Consider the following 22857-nt stretch of genomic DNA (forward strand, 5'->3'; position numbering starts at 1 on the left):
AGGCCAGCAGAAGCAAGTTGAAAAGGTTATTCCCATCTCCAAGATCCTATCCCAATATGTAGTAGGTGTAATAACAATAATAATATAAAATACAATATTGGAGCTCCCAGCCATTGTGAAAGCGGAGCCATGACATGTGCTGAAGTTAGCGGCTACAAGGCTGCGCATGCGCGACCATATCCGTTCATATGGGAATTGTAAAAACTGCGATTTTGACATACATTAAAGTCTGATCCAGAAGTTTGATTAAAAGGCACGATCCCTTTAAAAAGACACTCAAACCCATAATATCAGGCAGATCCTGCAAAACATCATTTCCAGTAATAGGAGATACAACTGTCAAGGGAGGAATTTGGGTGAAGACTGCTAATGGAGTCTTCGTTTGGGATATCCAAAGACGGTGCCATATTAGCTGTATACCAGTGCCGATATATCAATGTATAAGACAATGAACACACAGCCATGCTCGCTCTTTCAGCCAGCGTCTTCCACTGACTCGTGTATTGGATAGATCCAATTATACAATATGCATGAATAACCTTGAAGCTAAAGAGGGAGTTTTCCACTCCTTAATTTCTCACAGCACATTGTTTGTTTCTTGTACATTCTGTGTGAAGCTACTGATAAGACTTTTACTCATCATTAAGAGACTTTCATCGGTTGTACATCTGTTCTCATTCTTGGTATCCCCTTCATGACTATACAACTTTAAATTATATTATGGGTCTATGCAATGGCTACATAGACAGACATAATTATGCAACTACATCTACATTTTGATTATTTATATACACAGATATTCTTATTACATTTGAACAAACAAGCTATAGCTCAGGCAACCTCCACACAACAATTTAGCTTTTTGACCTGTTTATTATGAACGACACAACACAGATACAAAGAAGAGGGGGAGACAAATTCTAGCAGCGTTCAAGTCTTCCTCTGGGGGAAAGCTATAAAAACACTATATACGTATATATATATATATATATATATATATATATATATATATATATATATATATATATATATATATATATATATATATATATATATATATATATATATATATATATATATATATATATATATATATATATATATATATATATATATTTACAAATTTATTAAAGCCGTCATATATATTACACATAGAAGTACAGGGGGATACAAGAAACGAGCTGCGGCTATAAAATGTGCACAGAGCGCTGGGATCGTCTGCTGCGGGGATCCTCTGCTGCAGGGATCCTCTGCTGCTCAGACAACAGTCAGTCCGATCAGGTAATGTCCAGTAGGTTAGCGGCAGCTGCCATCTCTAACCTTCCAATAAATACAGAACTAAGTGCAAAAGTACCAAATACTGCAGAAATGAAATGAGCCGGGATGAGCGGCTTCCGTCCTGCAGACGCCGATCACTGACCGCTGATCTTTTCCCTCATGAGCTGCAGCATCATGTCCGAGTAGTGCTCCAGCAGTCGCAGGGTTGGGGTGGATGAGCCCCTCTCGTGGCCTGAGGAGTCTTGTACACAAAGGTTTCTGCGCCCGACTCCCACCAAGTCCATTTCACTTTGAATGTGATCGAAGGCATCAAGGATCAAAGATCTCAGACGAGACGTCTCCTCACAGGAACCGCCGCAGCTTTCAATCTGTATTTAAGAAATAATATTGGAAAATACATTTGTGGCTAAAGTACATCTGTCACCAGATTTCACAATGCAAAAGGAGTACTTTATATAGGACTTAGATCTGATGAGGCTGGTGTACTTATATTGATAATGCAAGTCAGAATGGCAGCATAATGTATCATTCAGATATTAACATCACATCCACTATAATCAGAGGCAAAAGAAGGATTAGAAGGAGGGAGGGAGAGCAAGGAAAAGGCAACGGAGAGAGGGAAAGCAAGGAGAGAGGGAGAGAGGGAGGAGAAGGAAAGACGGGAGAGAGGGAGGAGAAGGAAAAAGACGGAGAGAGAGCGAGGAGAAGGAAAAAGACGGGAGAGAGAGCGAGGAGAAGGAAAAAGACGGGAGAGAGAGGGAGGCGAAGGAAAGAGACGGGAGAGAGAGGGAGGCGAAGGAAAGACGGGAGAGAGAGGGAGGCGAAGGAAAGACGGGAGAGAGAGGGAGGCGAAGGAAAGACGGGAGAGAGAGGGAGGCGAAGGAAAGACGGGAGAGAGAGGGAGGCGAAGGAAAGACGGGAGAGAGAGGGAGGCGAAGGAAAGACGGGAGAGAGAGGGAGGCGAAGGAAAGACGGGAGAGAGAGGGAGGCGAAGGAAAGACGGGAGAGAGAGGGAGGCGAAGGAAAGACGGGAGAGAGAGGGAGGCGAAGGAAAGACGGGAGAGAGAGGGAGGCGAAGGAAAGACGGGAGAGAGAGGGAGGCGAAGGAAAGACGGGAGAGAGAGGGAGGCGAAGGAAAGACGGGAGAGAGAGGGAGGCGAAGGAAAGACGGGAGAGAGAGGGAGGCGAAGGAAAGACGGGAGAGAGAGGGAGGCGAAGGAAAGACGGGAGAGAGAGGGAGGCGAAGGAAAGACGGGAGAGAGAGGGAGGCGAAGGAAAGACGGGAGAGAGAGGGAGGCGAAGGAAAGACGGGAGAGAGAGGGAGGCGAAGGAAAGACGGGAGAGAGAGGGAGGCGAAGGAAAGACGGGAGAGAGAGGGAGGCGAAGGAAAGACGGGAGAGAGAGGGAGGCGAAGGAAAGACGGGAGAGAGAGGGAGGCGAAGGAAAGACGGGAGAGAGAGGGAGGCGAAGGAAAGACGGGAGAGAGAGGGAGGCGAAGGAAAGACGGGAGAGAGAGGGAGGCGAAGGAAAGACGGGAGAGAGAGGGAGGCGAAGGAAAGACGGGAGAGGGAGGGAGGCGAAGGAAAGACGGGAGAGAGAGGGAGGAGAAGGAAAGACGGGAGAGAGAGGGAGGAGAAGGAAAAACGTGAGAGAGAGGGAGGAGAAGGAAAAACGTGAGAGAGAGGGAGGAGAAGGAAAGACGGGAGAAAGAGGGAGGAGAAGGAAAAACGTGAGAGAGAGGGAGGAGAAGGAAAGACGTGAGAGAGAGGGAGGAGAAGGAAAAACGTGAGAGAGAGGGAGGAGAAGGAAAAACGTGAGAGAGAGGGAGGAGAAGGAAAGACGGGAGAGAGAGGGAGGAGAAGGAAAAACGTGAGAGAGAGGGAGGAGAAGGAAAGACGTGAGAGAGAGGGAGGAGAAGGAAAGACGGGAGAGAGAGGGAGGAGAAGGAAAGACGGGAGAGAGAGGGAGGAGAAGGAAAGACGGGAGAGAGAGGGAGGAGAAGGAAAGACGGGAGAGAGAGGGAGGAGAAGGAAAGACGGGAGAGAGAGGGAGGAGAAGGAAAGACGGGAGAGAGAGGGAGGAGAAGGAAAGACGGGAGAGAGAGGGAGGAGAAGGAAAACCGTGAGAGAGAGGGAGGAGAAGGAAAACCGTGAGAGAGAGGGAGGAGAAGGAAAACCGTGAGAGAGAGGGAGGAGAAGGAAAACCGTGAGAGAGAGGGAGGAGAAGGAAAGACGGGAGAGGGAGGAGAAGGAAAGACGGGAGAGGGAGGAGAAGGAAAGACGGGAGAGAGAGGGAGGAGAAGGAAAGACGGGAGAGAGAGGGAGGAGAAGGAAAGACGTGAGAGAGAGGGAGGAGAAGGAAAGACGGGAGAGAGAGGGAGGAGAAGGAAAGACTGGAGAGAGAGGGAGGAGAAGGAAAGACGGGAGAGGGAGGAGAAGGAAAGACGGGAGAGGGAGGAGACGGAAAGACGGGAGAGAGAGGAGAAGGAAATACGGGAGAGAGAGGGAGGGGAAGGAAATACGGGAGAGAGAGGGAGGAGAAGAATACGGGAGAGAGAGGGAGGAGAAGGAAATACGTGAGAGAGAGGGAGGAGAAGGAGAAAAACGGGAGAGAGGGAGGAGAAGGAAAAAAACGGGAGAGAGGGAGGAGAAGGAAAAAAACGGGAGAGAGAGGGTGGAGAAGGAAAAAACGGGAGAGAGAGGGAGGAGAAAGAAAAAAACGGGAGAGAGAGGGAGGAGAAGGAAAGACGAGAGAGAGGGAGAAGGAAAGACGGGAGAGAGGGAGGAGAAGAAAAGATGGGAGAGAGGGAGGAGAAGAAAAGATGGGAGAGAGGGAGGAGAAGGAAAAGGAGGAAGGTAGAATGGAAGGAGAAGGAGAGAGAGTTGAAGCATTGGAGGTGAAGGAATGTGCCTCTCTGGAGTGAGGGGACAATGGTTGGGAGCAGGCAGCTACGTTGGTGACCTTTGTGTTTGTGAATGAATTTCAACCAAAGAAAAAAAATTAACTGGAAGGAAAAAAAAAAAGCAGAAAACTGTTCAGAGAAAAAAAATAAATAAAAAATAAAAAAAAGGGTAGGTAGAGAAATGTGCGCCTCCTATGGACACCAAGCCAAAACTGATTTAGCCTATTGCTTTCAGGACCTGTACAGGAAGAAGGGAATTTTGTTTACTTACCGTAAATTCCTTTTCTTCTAGCTCCAATTGGGAGACCCAGACAATTGGGTGTATAGCTATTGCCTCTGGAGGCCACACAAAGTATTACACTTAAAAGTGTAAGGCCCCTCCCCTTCTGGCTATACACCCCCAGTGGGATCACTGGCTCACCAGTTTTAGTGCCAAAGCAAGAAGGAGGAAAGCCAATAACTGGTTTAAAGACCAATTCAATCCGAGGAAACATCGGAGAACTGAACCATACCACATGAACAACATGTGTACCCGAAAAAACAGAAAAACCCCGAGAAAACAGGGCGGGTGCTGGGTCTCCCAATTGGAGCTAGAAGAAAAGGAATTTACGGTAAGTAAACAAAATTCCCTTCTTCTTTGTCGCTCCATTGGGAGACCCAGACAATTGGGATGTCCAAAAGCAATCCCTGGGTGGGTAAAAGAATACCTCATGATAGGGCCGTCAAACGGCCCTCTCCTACAGGTGGCCAACCGCCGCCTGAATGACTTATCTACCTAGGCTGGCGTCTGCCGAAGCGTAGGTATGCATCTGATAATGCTTGGTAAAAGTAAGTAGACTCGACCAGGTGGGTGCCTGACACACCTGCTGAGCCGTAGCCTGGTGCCGTAATGCCCAGGATGCACCCACGGCTCTGGTAGAATGGGCCTTCGGCCTTGAGAGAACCAGAAGCCCAGTAGAACTGTAGGTTTCAAGAATTGGTTCCTCGAGCCCCCGAGCAAGGGTGGATCTGGAAGCTTGCGACTGTTTACGCCGACCAGCGACAAGGACAAAGAGTGCATCCGGGTGGCGCAGGAGCGCCATGCGGGAAGTAGAACCTGAGTGCTCTCACCAGAACCAACAGATGCAAATCTTTCTGAAATTGATGGACTGGACGAGGACACAAAGAAGGTGAGGTGATATCCTGATTGATATGAAAATGGGATACCACCTTAGGGAGAAATTCCGGAACCGGACGCAGAACTACCCTGTCCTGGTGAAGGACCAGGAAGGGAGTTTGTATGAGAGCGTTGCTAGCTCGGAAACTCTCCTAAGAGACGAGACCGTTACTAGAAGGCCACTTCCCGTGAAAAACGGGAAGGGAGACATCCTTCAAAGGCTCGAAAGGCGGCATCTGGAGAGCAATTAGAACCTTGTTCAGATCTCAGGGCTCTAACGGCCGCTTGTACGGAGTGCTGAGAAGACAAACTCCCCGTAGGAACGTGCGTACCTGAGGAAGTCGTCGTTTCTGAAAAAATACAGATAGCGCTGAGACTTGTCCCTAAAGGGAACTGAGCGACAACCCATTTTCCTACCTAGATTGCAGGAAGGAAGGAAACATAGACGATGCAACCGGCCAGGGAGAAACACCCTGCGCCGAGCACCGAGATAAGAACATCTTCCACGTCCTGTGGTCAATCTTGGCGGACGTTGTATGCTAGCCTGTCTCATGGTGGCAACCACGTCCTGAGGTAATCCTGACGACACTAGGTTCCAGGACTCAATGCCACACCATCCGGTTGAGGGCCGTAGAATTCAAATGGAAGAATGGCCCTTGAGACAGCCAGTCTGATTGGTCTGGTAGTGCCCCCGGTTAGCCTACCGTGAGGCACCACAGAACCGAGTACCACAACATCCTCGGCCAATTTGTAGCGACGAGGATGGCGCGGCCGCAGTCGGTCTTGATCTAGCGCAGTACTCTGGGCAACAATGCCAGAGGTGGCACCTAAGGTAGCTGGAACTGCGACCAATGCTGAACTAAGGCGTTTGCCGCCAGAGCTCGATGATTGTGAAACCGTGCCATGAAGCTGGCACATTGTTGTTGTGCCGTGACGCCATTAGATCGACGTCCGGCCTCTGTCAGCGACGCCAGATCTCCTGAAACCCGTCCGGGTGAGGAGACCATACTCTTTCGGCCACACCTCAGCGACTTAGGAAGTCAGCTTCCTAGTTTCCACACTTGGGATGTGAATTGTGGATATGGTGGATGCCGTGTCTTCCACCCACATCAGAACCTGCCGGACTTCCTGGAAGGCTTGCCGGTTGCGCGTTCTTCCTTGGTGGTTGATGTATGCCACCGCTGTGGAGCTGTCCGACTGAAGTCGGATATGCTTGCTTTCCAGCCGCTGTTGGAAGGATTGTAGGGCAAGATACACTGCTCTGTGTTCAAGAACATTGATCTGAAGAGTGGACTCTTGCTGAGTCCACGTACCCTGAGCGCTGTAGTGGAGAAAAACTGCTCCCCACCCTGATAGACTCGCGTCTGTCGTAACTATCGCCCAGGACGGGGATAGGAAGGACCTTCTTTTTGACCAAGAGGTGAGAAGAAGCCACCACCGTAGAGATTCCTTGGCCGCCTGAGAAAGAACGACGACTCTGTTGAGGGACGTCGACTCCTCGTCCCATTGGCGGAGAATGTCCCATTGTAGTGGACGCAGTAAAACTGCGCGAAAGGAACTGCCTCCATTGCTACCATCTTACGTAGGAAGTGCATGAGGCGTCTCAATGTGTGCGACTGGTTCTTAAAGAAGAGCTTGCAGCCCGTAGTGAATGCTGTTTGTCTAGCGGCAGCTTCACTATCGCTGAGAGAGTAAGAAACTCTATGCCTAGATATGTTATCGATAGGGTCGGGGTCGGATCTGACTTTAAAAAGTTGATGATCCACCCAAAACTCTAGAGAGTCTCCAGCGCAACGTTCGGGCAGTGTTGGCATGTTTCCTAAGAGAGTGCCTTGACAAGTAGATCGTCTAAATACGGGACCACAGAGTGACCCTGAGAGTGCAGGACTGTGACTACTGCTGCCCTGACCTTGGCGAAGACCAGTTGGACTGTCGCTAGCCGGAAGGTAGAGCTACGAACAGAGGGTGTTCGTCTCCTATAACGAAGCGTAGAAACGCTAGTGCTCTGGATCAATCGGCACGTGTGGATAAGCATCCTTGATGCCTAATGATGCTAGGAAATATCCTTGGGACCTTGAGGCGATGACATGGCGGAGGGATTCCATCCGGAACCGCCTGGTGTCCACGAGCTTGCTGAGCATTTTTAGATCCAGAACGGGACGGAACGGCCCGTTGTTATAGGTACCGCAAAGAATTTGGGGTAAAAACCGTGACCTTGTTCCTGAAGAGGAACGGGGGTCATCACTCTTTCTGCCTATAGAGTGCACCCTGTTTGCAGAAGAGCAGCGGCCCGGCCGGGAGGTGGAGAAATTCTGAAGAATCGAGTTGGAGGACGAGAAGTGAGCTCTATCCTGTACCCGTGAGACAGAATGTCTCACACTCAATGGTCATTGACCTATGGCAGCTAAATATCGCCAAGGCGGGAGAGCCTGCTACCGACCGAGGCCGCAAGTCATGAGGAAGCCGCCTTGGAAGCGGGTTTTCAGACTGTCGCTTTTTTGGGCGAGACTGAGCCCGCTAAGAATCTTAGCTCCTCTGATCCTTTTGAGTCCACATTGGACGAGGAAAAATGGGACCTGCCCGAGCCTCGAAAAGGCCGAAACCCCCGACTGCCTCTTGCTCTGTTGGGGTTTGTTGTGTCCGGGCTGAGGAAAGGATGAATCCTTACCCCTGGACTGTTTAATGGTTACATCCAACGCTCACCAAACAGTCGGTCAGCAGAAAAAGGCAACTGGTTAGGCAACCTTTTTTGGAAGCAGAATCTGCCTTCCGTTCACTTAACGAGCAGACCAGGCTCTGCTTAAAAACACGGAGTAGCGGAGGCTACCGCCGCACGGTTCGCAGAGTCCAGGACAACCTGAATCGCGTAAGAAACAAATGCAGACATTTGAGAGGTTAAGGATGCCACCTGCGGCACAGATGTACGTGTAACCGTGTCAATCTGTGTAAGACAAGCTGAAATAGCTTGGAGTGCCCCAAGGGAGAGAATGCCGGAGCCAACGGTGCGCCGACAGCCTCATAGATGGCTTTCGACCAGAGATCCATCTGTCTGTCAGTGGCATCTTTGAGTTTGCAGTTCCATCTCCCACTGCAACTATGGATCTAGCTACAAGCCTGGAGATTGGAGGATGCCGCTCGGGACATTGGGTCCAGTCCTTGACCAAGTCAGGGGACAGGGATAACGTGTATCCTAAGCCGTTTGGAGAAGCGCATATCTGGATAAGCGTGGTGTTCCTGGACTGCCTCTCTGAAGGCAGAGTGGTCCAGAAAAATACGTGAAGCTGACTCCTCCACTGGAGGAGCTGTGAGAAATAACCCACATTCTATAGATGGACGCTATAAGATTATTTACTATGGCGTCACAATCAGGTGTATCCAGATTGAGAGCGGTCTCAGGATCAGAATCCTGAGCCGCCACTTCCGCCTCATTACACAGCGAGTCCTTCTGTTAGGACCCTGATGAAACCGAGGCCGCTCATAGCGAGCCCACTTAGGCTGTCTGGGACTGACGTCCGTGCAGAGCCGTGACTCTGGGATGCGTGTGACATTCCCGGAGCTGTTAGTTATTCACACTGAGGGGGGCCATGGATCAATGATTCAACAGTGCCCATATTGTGAGAGACATGTCCGGACTGCTAGGCTTCTAGTATCATAGCCATAGTCTCAGAAAAACTGTCAGTAAATACTGCAGACACCGTCCTCATCCCCTGGCCATTAGTGCATACAATGGGAGTCTATGTACCTGCCGGCCGTATAGCCGTACATGCTGTACCAGCTGTATAGAAAAACATGTGGTTCTGCACCTTTGTTTTACACAGAGAATATGCTGATAACTCCTCCGCATAATCCAGGAGGGTATATACAACGTGCGACCAAACAGTGCAATGTATATAGTACAAGCATATCTATAAGTGCACTTCTGCACTAGTGGGGTTAGCACCACAGGTGCTGCTTAACGCCTGTTACAGCGATTGTGTGACTATCAGAATGCCAGGGTCTTCCACACTTGTCTCTGTATCGTACAGAAACTGACACTAATGGCTGCCGGTGTCCTTGTAGAGAAGGAAGCCGTGGGCGTGCCTGAGAAAGTGCGGGAATCCGGATTCACAGTGCACACAGTGAGAGGGGTGGAGTATGCAAAACATACTCCAGCTCTCAGCTCTGCTCTATGCAGCGTCACGCCCCTACCCTGACTGTCAGGGCTGTGGGCGGTAACGAAGGGAGACTAGGCCCAGAAGCCGGGGACTCGAGTTAACAGCGCGGCCGCCGTAAAAGCGCGGGCCGCGCTGAAGTCCCCGGCGCACCACAAGTGCCAGCCGCGCCGCAGTTCCAGCGGCCGGCGCGACCGATTCATAGAAGTGGCCAGCGTCCCGCCCCTCTCCTGACTGGCAGGTCTGGGGGCGGGAACGAACGGAAGCAGGCCGCAAAAGCCGGGGACTCTAGTTATCAGCGCGGCCGCCGTAAAAGCGCGGGCCGCGCTGAAGTCCCCGGCGCACCACAAGTGCCAGCCGCGCCGCTGCCAGCGGCCGGCGCGACCGATTCCTGGAAGTGGCCAGCGTCCCGCCCCTCTCCTGACTGGCAGGTCTGGGGGCGGGAACGAACGGAAGCAGGCCGCAAAAGCCGGGGACTCTAGTTATCAGCACGGCCGCCGTAAAAGCGCAGGCCGCGCTGAAGTCCCCGGCGCACTACAAGTGCCAGCCGCGCCGCAGTCCCAGCGGCCGGCGCGACCAATTCCCATAAGTGAGCCTGCTTCAGCAAAGCTGAATGAGGCCATGGCACAGGCGCCGCAGCGCTGATGTCCCCCGGCGCACTACAACACCCAGCATGCTGCGGTGTGAGCGCCAAATGCACGGGGACACAGAGTACCTTGAGGAAGCAGGGCCATGTCCCTGATGTACTCCGCTCCATCCAGCATCTTCTCCAGGGGCTGTAGATGGAGCACGGTCTCAGTGCCTGGAGACCGGTAAATCCCACTTCACCCAGAGCCCTGTAAAAAGGGATGGGGAAGGAATCAGCATGTGGGCTCCTGCCGCCGTACCCGCAATGGGTACCTCAACCTTACAAACACCTCCGACATACAGTGGGGTGAGAAGGGAGCATGCTGGGGACACTATATGTGTCCTCTTTTCTTCCATCCGACATAGTCAGCAGCTGCTGCTGACTAAAAAGTGGAGCTATGCGTGGATGTGTTGCCTCCTTCGCACAAAGCACAAAACTGGTGAGCCAGTGATCCCACTGGGGGTGTATAGCCAGAAGGGGAGGGGCCTTACACTTTTAAGTGTAATACTTTGTGTGGCCTCCAGAGGCAATAGCTATACACCCAATTGTCTGGGTCTCCCAATGGAGCGACAAAGAAAGACAGTTTTTTATTTTACGTGCCCTCCTCTTAGTGGCAGCAGCCTGTACCCCGGGTACCAGAGGCAATTTCACAAAAGATCCTAAATGTCTATTGACGTATAACATATGGAGACCTTAGAAAACCTTCCACATTGCGGTGAGAAATGAGCCGTCAGATCAGGAGATTCTCCTTAGAAAGCACCGACCACACAGCACAGAGAGGAAATGAAGATCTGCTCCAGATCAGGGACTTGAAAGAGGTGGCTATGAGCGGGGCTGCACAGAGCGGGGCCGCACAGAGCGGGGCTGCACAGAGAGGGGCCGCACAGTTTATATCTGGCAATTACCAGAGACTAAACCAGCAGATGGTGGGAGGGAAAAGGGGACACCAGGCAGACCCCACAGTAATCAGTGCAGCCCCTCGCATTCTGCTATGGCTCTGTTCCAGGCATTAATTTAGTTTGTTTCTTGAACATCTGGAAGGAGCGGAGCATTGAAGGTCATTGTATGGCCACGTTGACATTTCCAATTAAACACTTACCTCTTTGTAGGTCTGTAGCGTATTCTGGAAGGCGCTGTGAAGCTCCTCCACTACCTGCTCACACCGGCCCAACACATCTGTCAAAGACCAGAGGCAGATCACAGCTTAGGAAACGGATCGCTGTATACAAAGTCTTACATGACGTTCAAAGTTCAAGCTCTGGTTAAAGGGGTCCTCCAGGTGCAGCATATAGGAGCTGCTCGTCTGAAGTGTGCCCTCTCCGATGCTGCCCTACGAGACAGTTTTGTCTCTGTGGCATCGGAGGAGTGCCGTGGCACCGATGGACGTACTCAGCGATCTGCCCAACTTCAGAAGAGAGCTTGTTACAGCGCGCTCCTTCGACTAGGAAGCCGCCCACCGCTATCAAACTGCAGAGGTGGCCGGTAACCTAGGAAACCAGCTGTAAACGATAAAATAAAAAATCCCTCCGTTCTTAGGAGACAAGGTACATAGTTTCTAGCTTTTACAAGCACTTTTCAATTTTACCCCTTGAGAGGAGACCCTCCCGTTATAGGTACAAAGCAGCTGTGAAGACCTCAACATACAGCCCCCTAAGTCTCAGCGTCCTGACCATGACAAGGGGAGCAGAAGATGAAGGATATCCTTTACCTTGTTCTCCAGGACAGCTGCCCGAAGCCGCGGGTGGAGAGGACGGGCCGTTCCATGTGACGCCTGCTTCTTCCATCCCATGGTTGCCATTATGGAGACCGACACTTGCGTGGTTTGGAAGTTCTGCTATGGACGCTCTTCTGTGGAAGTCCCGGACCTCTGGTGGACGATCGGCCGACGAGGAGCTTCTTCTCTTCTGCATTTCCGGGGCAGGTCCGTTCTTGGTGACATCTTCGCCTTTGGGCTTCATCTCCTCTTTTCTTGACGTCTTCGAGAGATTATTGACAGATTTGGCCTTTTTCTTCAGACGAGGGAGAAATCCGCAGGTGGACGGCGGCGGCATCAGCAGCTTGTCACATATCGAGTTGGGGGAGAGGACTGAAGACTTTCCGCCCTCTTGGTGTGAGGAGGGGATCTGCTCGTAAGACGTGGAGGACAGGAGAGGCTTAAAGGGGTCGTCCTCGGCGGGAAGAAACTTACTCTGTTCTAGGGAGTACAAGTCTATGCTGGAGATCGGCCGGGGCAGGTGTGACAGCCGCCGGGGCTCCTCTGCTTGGCCGCCATTGAGGTTTTCTCCCATCGATACACTACGAAATATTTTTGCCTTGAAACTCGCAGTCGCTTCCATGTAAGATCGGCCCTTGCTTGATTTGTTCTTATTTGGCCAACAGCCAGGGAAGGACGCCCGGGAGGAGGACTCCTTCTCCTCCGACTGAAGTTTTTGCAGATTAGATGTTGATTTTGGGATTTCTGGATAAGATGCAAAGTAATAAAAAATAAATATGGGAATAAATAATTTTTTCAAATGGTGCACGCGGATCAGGATTATGATGTGGGGAAATAAAAAAAAAAAACAAAACAGAAAACAAAACCCAAAAACCACCAAAGGTTTTGTCTTAATCCTTTTGGTGTTAAAAATTGGCAAGTTCTGCTTTAAATGTCAAAAATATTAGCACCAAAATTTCTTGGGCAGATATCTCCACTCCAGAAGTGGAAGACATTTTGCAATGTAAAAAAAAACAAAAAAACTTTATAAAAAAAAAATAAAAAATTATAATAATTAGAAATATTATTATTTCTATTAATAATAATAATAATAATAATAATAATAATAATAATAATAATAGAAGAACACATAAAGAAGGGAATTTTGTTTACTTACCGTAAATTCCTTTTCTTCTAGCTCCAATTGGGAGACCCAGACAATTGGGTGTATAGCTTCTGCCTCCGGAGGCCACACAAAGTATTACACTTAAAAGTGTAAAGCCCCTCCCCTTCTGCCTATACACCCCCCGTGCATCACGGGCTCCTCAGTTTTGGTGCAAAAGCAAGAAGGAGTAAAAGTTATAAATTGGTTTAAAGTAAATTCAATCCGAAGGAATTTCGGAGAACTGAAACCATTCAACATGAACAACATGTGTACACAAAGAACAACAGCCCGAAGGGAACAGGGGCGGGTGCTGGGTCTCCCAATTGGAGCTAGAAGAAAAGGAATTTACGGTAAGTAAACAAAATTCCCTTCTTTGTTGCTCCATTGGGAGACCCAGACAATTGGGACGTCCAAAAGCAGTCCCTGGGTGGGTAAAATAATACCTCGTAATAGAGCCGTACCACGGCCCTTTCCTACAGGTGGGCAACCGCCGCCTGAAGGACTCGCCTACCTAGGCTGGCATCCGCCGAAGCATAGGTATGCACCTGATAGTGTTTCGTGAAAGTGTGCAGGCTCGACCAGGTAGCCGCCTGACACACCTGCTGAGCCGTAGCCTGGTGCCGCAAAGCCCAGGACGCACCCACGGCTCTGGTAGAATGTGCTTTCAGCCCAGAGGGAACCGGAAGCCCAGAAGATCGATAAGCTTCGAGAATTGGTTCCTTGATCCACCGAGCCAGGGTTGATTTGGAAGCCTGTGTCCCTTTACGCTGGCCAGCGACAAGGACAAAGAGTGCATCCGAGCGGCGCAGGGGCGCCGTACGAGAAATGTAGAGTCTGAGTGCTCTCACCAGATCTAACAAGTGCAGATCCTTTTCACACTGGTGAACTGGATGAGGACAAAAAGAGGGTAAGGAGATATCCTGATTGAGATGAAAGGGGGATACCACCTTAGGTAGAAATTCCGGAACCGGACGCAGAACCACCTTGTCCTGGTGAAACACCAGGAAAGGGGCTTTGCATGACAGTGCTGCTAGCTCAGACACTCTCCGAAGTGATGTGACTGCTACTAGGAAAACCACTTTCTGTGAAAGGCGTGAAAGAGAAATATCCTTCATTGGCTCGAAAGGTGGTTTCTGAAGAACCATCAGCACCCTGTTCAGATCCCAGGGCTCTAACGGCCGCTTGTAAGGAGGGACTATGTGACAAACCCCCTGCAGGAACGTGCGTACCTGTGGAAGTCTAGCCAGGCGCTTCTGAAAAAACACAGAGAGCGCTGAGACTTGTCCCTTAAGAAAGCCGAGCGACAACCCTTTTTCCAATCCTGATTGAAGGAAGGAAAGAAAAGTGGGCAAGGCAAATGGCCAGGGAGAAAAACCCTGATCAGAGCACCAAGATAGGAATATCCTCCACGTCCTGTGGTAGATCTTGGCGGACGTTGGTTTCCTAGCCTGTCTCATAGTGGCAATGACCTCTTGAGATAACCCTGAAGACGCTAGGATCCAGGACTCAATGGCCACACAGTCAGGTTGAGGGCCGCAGAATTCAGATGGAAAAACGGCCCTTGAGACAGCAAGTCTGGTCGGTCTGGTAGTGGCCACGGTTGACCCACCGTGAGATGCCACAGATCTGGGTACCACGACCTCCTCGGCCAGTCTGGCGCGACGAGGATGGCGCGGCGACAGTCGGACCTGATCTTGCGTAACACTCTGGGCAACAGTGCCAGAGGAGGAAACACATAAGGGAGCTGAAACTGCGACCAATCCTGAACTAAGGCGTCTGCCGCCAGAGCTCTGTGATCTTGAGACCGTGCCATGAATGTTGGGACCTTGTTGTTGTGCCGTGACGCCATTAGGTCGACGTCCGGCATCCCCCAGCGGCAACAGATCTCCTGAAACACGTCCGGGTGAAGGGACCATTCCCCTGCGTCCATGCCCTGGCGACTGAGAAAGTCTGCTTCCCAGTTTTCTACGCCCGGGATGTGAACTGCGGATATGGTGGAGGCCGTGGCTTCCACCCACATAAGAATCCGCCGGACTTCCTGGAAGGCTTGCCGACTGCGTGTTCCCCCTTGGTGGTTGATGTATGCCACCGCTGTGGAGTTGTCCGACTGAATTCGGATCTGCTTGCCTTCCAGCCACGGCTGGAACGCCTTTAGGGCAAGATACACTGCCCTTATCTCCAGAACATTGATCTGAAGGGAGGACTCTGTCGGAGTCCAGGTTCCCTGAGCCCTGTGGTGGAGAAAAACCGCTCCCCACCCTGACAGGCTTGCGTCCGTCGTGACCACAGCCCATGATGGGGGAAGGAAGGATTTCCCCCCCGACAGAGAAGTGGGGAGAAGCCACCACTGAAGGGAAGCCTTGGCTGCCCGTGAAAGGGAGACTGTCCTGTCGAGGGACGTCGACTTCCTTTCCCATTTTCGGAGAATGTCCCATTGAAGAGGACGCAGATGAAACTGCGCAAAAGGAACTGCCTCCATTGCTGCCACCATCTTCCCTAGGAAGTGCATGAGGCGCCTCAGAGGGTGTGACTGGCCTTGAAGGAGAGATCGCACCCCTGTCTGTAGTGAACGCTGTTTGTCCAGCGGAAGCTTCACTATCGCTGGAAGAGTATGAAACTCCATGCCAAGATATGTCAGAGATTGGGCCGGTGTCAGATTTGACTTTGGAAAATTGATGATCCACCCGAAACTCTGGAGAGTCTCCAGAGCAATGTTCAGGCTGTGTTGGCATGCCACTTGAGTGGGTGCCTTGACAAGCAGATCGTCTAAGTAAGGGATCACCGAGTGTCCCTGAGAGTGTAGGACTGCTACCACTGCTGCCATGACCTTGGTGAAGACCCGTGGGGCTGTCGCCAGGCCGAAAGGTAGTGCCACGAACTGAAGATGTTCGTCTCCTATGGCGAAACGCAGGAAGCGCTGATGCTCTGGTGCAATTGGTACGTGGAGATAAGCATCTTTGATGTCAATTGATGCTAGGAAATCTCCTTTGGACATTGAGGCGATGACGGAGCGGAGCGATTCCATCCGGAACCGCCTGGTTTTTACGTGTTTGTTGAGCAGTTTTAGGTCCAGAACAGGACGGAAGGATCCGTCCTTTTTCGGTACCACAAACAAGTTGGAGTAAAAACCGTGACCCTGTTGCTGAAGAGGCACAGTGATCACCACTCCTTCCGCCTTCAGAGTGCACACCGCCTGAAGAAGAGCATCGGCTCTCTCGGGGGGCGGAGATGTTCTGAAAAATCGAGTCGGAGGACGAGAGCTGAACTCTATCCTGTAACCGTGGGATAGAATGTCTCTCACCCATCGGTCTTTTACCTGTGGCAGCCAGGCGTCGCAAAAGCGGGAAAGCCTGCCACCGACCGAGGATGTGGTGTGAGGAGGCCGAAAGTCATGAGGAGGCCGCCTTGGGAGCGGTTCCTCCGGCGGTCTTTTTAGGACGTGACTTAGACCGCCATGCATCGGAGTTCCTCTGATCCTTTTGAGGCCTTTTGGACGAGGAGAACTGAGACCTTCCCGTGGGCCGAAAGGACCGAAACCTCGATTGTACCTTCCGTGGTTGAGGTCTGTTTGGTTTGGACTGGGGTAAGGAAGAGTCCTTTCCCTTGGATTGTTTAATGATTTCATCCAATCGTTCACCAAACAGGCGGTCGCCAGAAAATAGCAAACCGGTTAAGAACTTTTTGGAAGCGGAGTCTGCCTTCCATTCACGTAACCACATGGCCCTGCGGACTGCCACCGAATTGGCGGATGCTACCGCTGTACGGCTCGTAGAGTCCAGGACCACATTAATGGCGTAGGACGCAAACGCCGACGCCTGAGAGGTTAAGGACACCACTTGCGGAGCAGATGTACGTGTGACTGCATTAATCTGCGCATGACAAGCCGAAATAGCTTGGAGTGCCCATACGGCTGCGAATGCTGGAGCAAAAGACGCGCCGATAGCTTCATAGATGGATTTCAACCAGAGCTCCATCTGTCTGTCAGTGGCATCTTTGAGTGAAGCCCCATCTTCCACTGCAACTATGGATCTAGCCGCCAGTCTGGAGATTGGAGGATCCACCTTAGGACACTGAGTCCAGCCCTTGACCACGTCAGGGGGGAAGGGATAACGTGTATCCTTCAGGCGCTTGGAAAAGCGTTTATCTGGACAAGCTCGGTGTTTCTGGACTGCCTCTCTGAAGTCAGAGTGATCCAGAAACATACTTAATGGACGCTTGGGAGACCTGAAACGGAATTTCTCCTGCTGAGAAGCTGACTCCTCAATTGTAGGAGCTGGTGGAGAAATATCCAACACCTGATTGATGGTTGCTATAAGGTCATTCACTATGGCGTCACCATCAGGTGTATCCAGGTTAAGCGCGGTCTCAGGATCAGAATCCTGATCTGCTAACTCCGCTTCATCATCCAGAGAGTCTTCCTGCTGAGACCCTGAACAGTGTGATGAAGTCGAGGGAATTTCCCAGCGCCCCCGCTTAGGCGGCCTGGGACTGCGGTCCATGTCAGAGACCTCACCCTGGGACCCATGGGTCATCCCAGGAGCACTCTGCAGCTCCAATTGAGGGGGGCCTGGGGTCAATGATTGAACAGTGCCCGGGGCCTGAGTCACCGGTCTGGACTGTAAGGCTTCTAGTATCCTAGCAGACCATTTATCCATAGTCTCAGACAGTTTGTCAGCAAACACTGCAAACTCCGTCCCTGTCACCTGGACAGTGGTAGCAGGTGGTTCTACCTGGGCCACCAGTAGCAGAGGCTCCGGCTGAGTAAGTGCCACAGGGGCCGAGCATTGCACACAATGAGGGTCCGTGGAACCTGCCGGTAGTATAGCCGCACATGAGGTACAGGTTGCAAAGTAAGCCTGTGCTTTGGCACCCTTGCTATTTGCAGACGACATGCTGTTGTCTCCTCTGAGTACAATCCAGGAGGGTATATAGACAAAAATCAACAGTGCGACAGTACAGTGTAAATGTATAGCATATAAGCATATATATATATATGTACACTTCTGCACTCAGTGGGGCCAGCACCTCAGGTGCTGCTTACCGACCGCTCAAAGCAGTTGTGTGATCACCAGATTCCCTGCCTGGGCCTCCCAGAGCCTGTGTCTCTCCTCTCCAGCGTTAGAAGTGCTGACAGGAATGGCTGCCGGCGTTCTGTGGAGAGGAGGGGGCCGTGGGCGTGCCCTAGAAAGTGCGGGAATCTGGAGCCCCAGTGTGCTGTATGAGGGGGGAGGAGGATACAGAGTATGCTCCAACCCTCAGCACTAACGTCCTGTGCAGCGTCCCGCCCTTCCCCTGACTGGCAGGCCTGGGGGCGGGAATATGCGATACTAGGCCGCAAAAGCCGGGGACTAAAGTAATAAGCGCGGCCGGCATATAAGCGCGGTCGGCGCGGTAGTCCCCGGCGCACAAACACACCCAGCAGTGCTGAAGTGTATATGGCCACCAGCGCTCCATGCGCGGTTCCCACGGGGACACAGAGTACCTCACAGCGCGGCCGGTGCGGCTGTCAGTGGCATTACTCCCCGGCGCACTAACACACCCAGCAGTGCTGCCGTGTGTGTGGCATCAGCGCTCTATGCGCGGTCCCCACGGGGACACAGAGTACCTCACAGTAGCAGGGCCTTGTCCCTGTCGATACTCGGCTCCTGTCAGCAGATTCCCCAGGGGCTGCGGAGGGAGCACGGTCTCATGTGCCTGGAGACCGAATAGGATCCCACTTCACCCAGAGCCCTTAAGGGATGGGGAAGGAAAACAGCATGTGGGCTCCAGCCTCTGTACCCGCAATGGGTACCTCAACCTTAACAACACCGCCGACAAGAGTGGGGTGAGAAGGGAGCATGCTGGGAGCCCTGTTATGGGCCCTCTTTTCTTCCATCCGACATAGTCAGCAGCTGCTGCTGACTAAGATGTGGAGCTATGCGTGCATGTGTGCCTCCTTCGCACAAAGCATAAAAACTGAGGAGCCCGTGATGCACGGGGGGTGTATAGGCAGAAGGGGAGGGGCTTTACACTTTTAAGTGTAATACTTTGTGTGGCCTCCGGAGGCAGAAGCTATACACCCCAATTGTCTGGGTCTCCCAATGGAGCGACAAAGAAATGACTTTAAAAAGGCACAAATTGAACAAAGGTAAAAAAAACGAAATGAGGTAAAATAAAAAAAGGATGCAAATGCAATAATGACTTAGACCTTAAATGTATATCTATATAAAAAAAATAATTATTTTATTTTTATTTATATATTTGTAATTTAATATATACATATATTAAAATATATTATTAATAATAATAATAATAATAATAATAATAATAATAATAATAATAATATCACTCCCTTTCCCCCTATATTTTCCTTTCTTTTGGATTCTGTATTCGCTCACACATGAGAAATACTTCATGTAAAGAATTCTAGACGACCCCATAAGATCAGTCATTTTCTGTCCCTCTTCTTTCACACAATCTGCTCTCTGCAGCTCTCTGCAGCAGGAGCCTCCCCCCACTACTGTGTTCACAGAGTCCAGAAACACAAAGTATTGTAACCTCTGCCCTTGAAACCCCCCAAAATGCAAAGGATCAGGAGGAAATCACCATAAATGTCATAAACTTCTAGGAACTTAATAGAATTTCGGCAGGAGGCCAAACACTGGAGACGCATTTCACAACCCCAGTGTTTAAGAAAAAAAAAAAAAAAATAGGAATTTATATGCTTGTAATGAAGGGGTTAAAGTCTATAGCTTAGAATTGGAGTGGTCTTTCTCGGGGTCTGCGCGTTGCTGGTGCTTGTTGGTGAAGCGCAGATCTGAGAGGACCGGTCCCGGGTTGATTTTTTTAATTGTTTTTTAAAAACTTTTCCAAGTAATCGGAAGCATTAAAATATTTTTTCCTCTGTCCTTTATAGATGTAGAAGAAGGGAATTTTGTTTACTTACCGTAAATTCCTTTTCTTCTAGCTCCAATTGGGAGACCCAGACAATTGGGTGTATAGGCTATGCCTCCGGAGGCCGCACAAAGTATTACACTAAAAGTGTAAAGCCCCTCCCCTTCTGCCTATACACCCCCCGTGCTCCCACGGGCTCCTCAGTTTTGGTGCAAAAGCAAGAAGGAGGAAAAAATTATAAACTGGTTTTAAGTAAATTCAATCCGAAGGAATATCGGAGAACTGAAACCATTCAACATGAACAACATGTGTACACAAAAAAACAGGGGCGGGTGCTGGGTCTCCCAATTGGAGCTAGAAGAAAAGGAATTTACGGTAAGTAAACAAAATTCCCTTCTTCTTTGTCGCTCCATTGGGAGACCCAGACCATTGGGACGTCCAAAAGCAGTCCCTGGGTGGGTAAAATAATACCTCGTAATAGAGCCGTAAAACGGCCCCTTCCTACAGGTGGGCAACCGCCGCCTGAAGGACTCGTCTACCTAGGCTGGCATCCGCCGAAGCATAGGTATGCACCTGATAGTGATTCGTGAAAGTGTGCAGGCTCGACCAGGTAGCCGCCTGACACCTGCTGAGCCGTAGCCTGGTGCCTCAAAGCCCAGGACGCACCCACGGCTCTGGTAGAATGGGCCTTCAGCCCTGAGGAAACCGGAAGCCCAGCAGAACGGTAAGCTTCGAAAATTGGTTCCTTGATCCACCGAGCCAGGGTTGATTTGGAAGCCTGTGACCCTTTACGCTGGCCAGCTACAAGGACAAAGAGTGCATCCGAGCGGCGCAAGGGCGCCGTACGAGAAATGTAGAGTCTGAGTGCTCTCACCAGATCTAACAAGTGCAAATCCTTTTCACATTGGTGAACTGGATGAGGACAAAAAGAAGGTAAGGAGATATCCTGATTGAGATGAAAGGGGGATACCACCTTAGGGAGGAATTCCGGAACCGGACGTAGAACCACCTTGTCCTGGTGAAACACCAGGAAAGGGGCTTTGCATGACAGCGCTGCTAGCTCAGACACTCTCCGAAGAGAAGTGACTGCAACTAGGAAAACCACTTTCTGCGAAAGGCGTGAGAGAGAAATATCTCTCATTGGCTCGAATGGTGGTTTCTGAAGAACCCTCAACACCCTGTTCAGATCCCAGGGTTCTAAAGGCCGCTTGTAAGGAGGTACGATGTGACAAACCCCCTGCAGGAACGTGCGTACCTGTGGAAGCCTGGCAAGGCGCTTCTGGAAAAAACACAGAGAGCGCTGAGACTTGTCCCTTAAGGGCGCCGAGCGACAAACCCTTTCCCAGTCCAGATTGAAGGAAGGACAGAAAAGTGGGCAAGACAAAAGGCCAGGGAGAAAAACCCTGAGCAGAGCACCACGACAGGAAAATTTTCCACGTCCTGTGGTAGATCTTGGCGGACGTTGGTTTCCTAGCCTGTCTCATAGTGGCAATGACGTCTTGAGATAACCCTGAAGACGCTAGGATCCAGGACTCAATGGCCACACAGTCAGGTTGAGGGCCGCAGAATTCAGATGGAAAAACGGCCCTTGGGATAGCAAGTCTGGACGGTCTGGTAGTGCCCACGGTTGGCCGACCGTGAGATGCCACAGATCCGGGTACCACGACCTCCTCGGCCAGTCTGGAGCCACGAGGATGACGCGGCGGCAGTCGGCCCTGATCTTGCGTAACACTCTGGGCAACAGTGCCAGCGGAGGAAACACATAAGGGAGCTGAAACTGCGACCAATCCTGAACTAAGGCGTCTGCCGCCAGAGCTCTGGGATCTTGAGACCGTGCCATGAACATCGGTACCTTGTTGTTGTGCCGGGACGCCATGAGGTCGACGTCCGGCATGCCCCAGCGGCAACAGATCTCCTGAAACACGTCCGGGTGAAGGGACCATTCCCCTGCGTCCATGCCCTGGCGACTGAGATAATCTGCTTCCCAGTTTTCCACGCCTGGGATGTGAACTGCAGAGATGGTGGAGGCCGTTGCTTCCACCCACAGCAAAATCCGCCGGACTTCCTGGAAGGCTTGCCGACTGCGTGTGCCGCCTTGGTGGTTGATGTATGCCACCGCTGTGGAATTGTCCGACTGAATTCGGATCTGCTTGCCTTCCAGCCACTGCTGGAACGCTTTCAGGGCAAGGTACACTGCCCGTATTTCCAGAACATTGATCTGAAGCGATGACTCTTGTTGGGTCCACGTACCCTGAGCCCTGTGGTGGAGAAAAAACGCTCCCCACCCTGACAGACTCGCGTCCGTCGTGACCACCTCCCAGGATGGGGGTAGGAAGGATTTCCCCTTTGATAATGAAGTGGGAAGAAGCCACCACCGAAGGGAAGCTTTGGTCGCTTGAGAGAGGGAGACAGTCCTGTCGAGGGACGTCGGCTTCCTGTCCCATTTGCGTAGGATGTCCCATTGAAGAGGACGCAGGAGAAACTGCGCGAAAGGGACTGCCTCCACTGCTGCCACCATCTTCCCCAGGAAGTGCATGAGGCGCCTCAAGGGGTGTGACTGGCCTTGAAGGAGAGATTGTACCCCTTTCTGTAGTGACTGCTGCTTGATCAGCGGAAGCTTCACTATCGCTGAGAGGGTATGAAACTCCATGCCAAGATATGTCAGCGATTGGGCCGGTGTCAGATTTGACTTCGGAAAATTGATGATCCACCCGAAACTCTGGAGAGTCTCCAGGGTAGCTTCGAGGCTGCGTTGGCATGCCTCTTGAGAGGGTGCCTTGATCAGCAGATCGTCCAAGTACGGGATCACCGAGTGACCCTGAGAGTGTAGGACCGCTACTACAGTAGCCATAACCTTGGTAAAAACCCGTGGGGCTGTTGCCAGACCGAACGGCAGTGCCACGAACTGCAGGTGTTCGTTTCCTATGGCGAAGCGCAGGAAGCGCTGGTGCTCCGGAGCAATCGGTACGTGGAGATAAGCATCTTTGATATCGATCGATGCAAGGAAATCT

At 51.2% G+C, this 22857-nt stretch overlaps 1 protein-coding gene across 1 annotated transcript in view; it reads right to left on the reverse strand.

Annotated features, from left to right (window-relative positions):
• Positions 1–1069: 1069 nt before the first annotated feature.
• The window catches only part of LOC142250953 (WD repeat-containing protein 62-like), a 108176-nt gene continuing 86388 nt past the window's right edge, over positions 1070–22857 (reverse strand). Inside the window, exons 29-31 of the mRNA XM_075323297.1 lie at positions 11824–12573; positions 11215–11291; positions 1070–1646 (exon numbers count right to left, since the gene is read on the reverse strand). Coding sequence (XP_075179412.1) covers positions 1413–1646; positions 11215–11291; positions 11824–12573 — 1061 coding nt within the window. The 3' untranslated portion in view covers positions 1070–1412. The remainder of the gene's footprint in view (positions 1647–11214; positions 11292–11823; positions 12574–22857) is intronic.

The sequence above is a fragment of the Anomaloglossus baeobatrachus genome, chromosome 9 (assembly GCF_048569485.1).
Source record: "Anomaloglossus baeobatrachus isolate aAnoBae1 chromosome 9, aAnoBae1.hap1, whole genome shotgun sequence".
NCBI classification, from domain to species: domain Eukaryota; kingdom Metazoa; phylum Chordata; class Amphibia; order Anura; family Aromobatidae; genus Anomaloglossus; species Anomaloglossus baeobatrachus.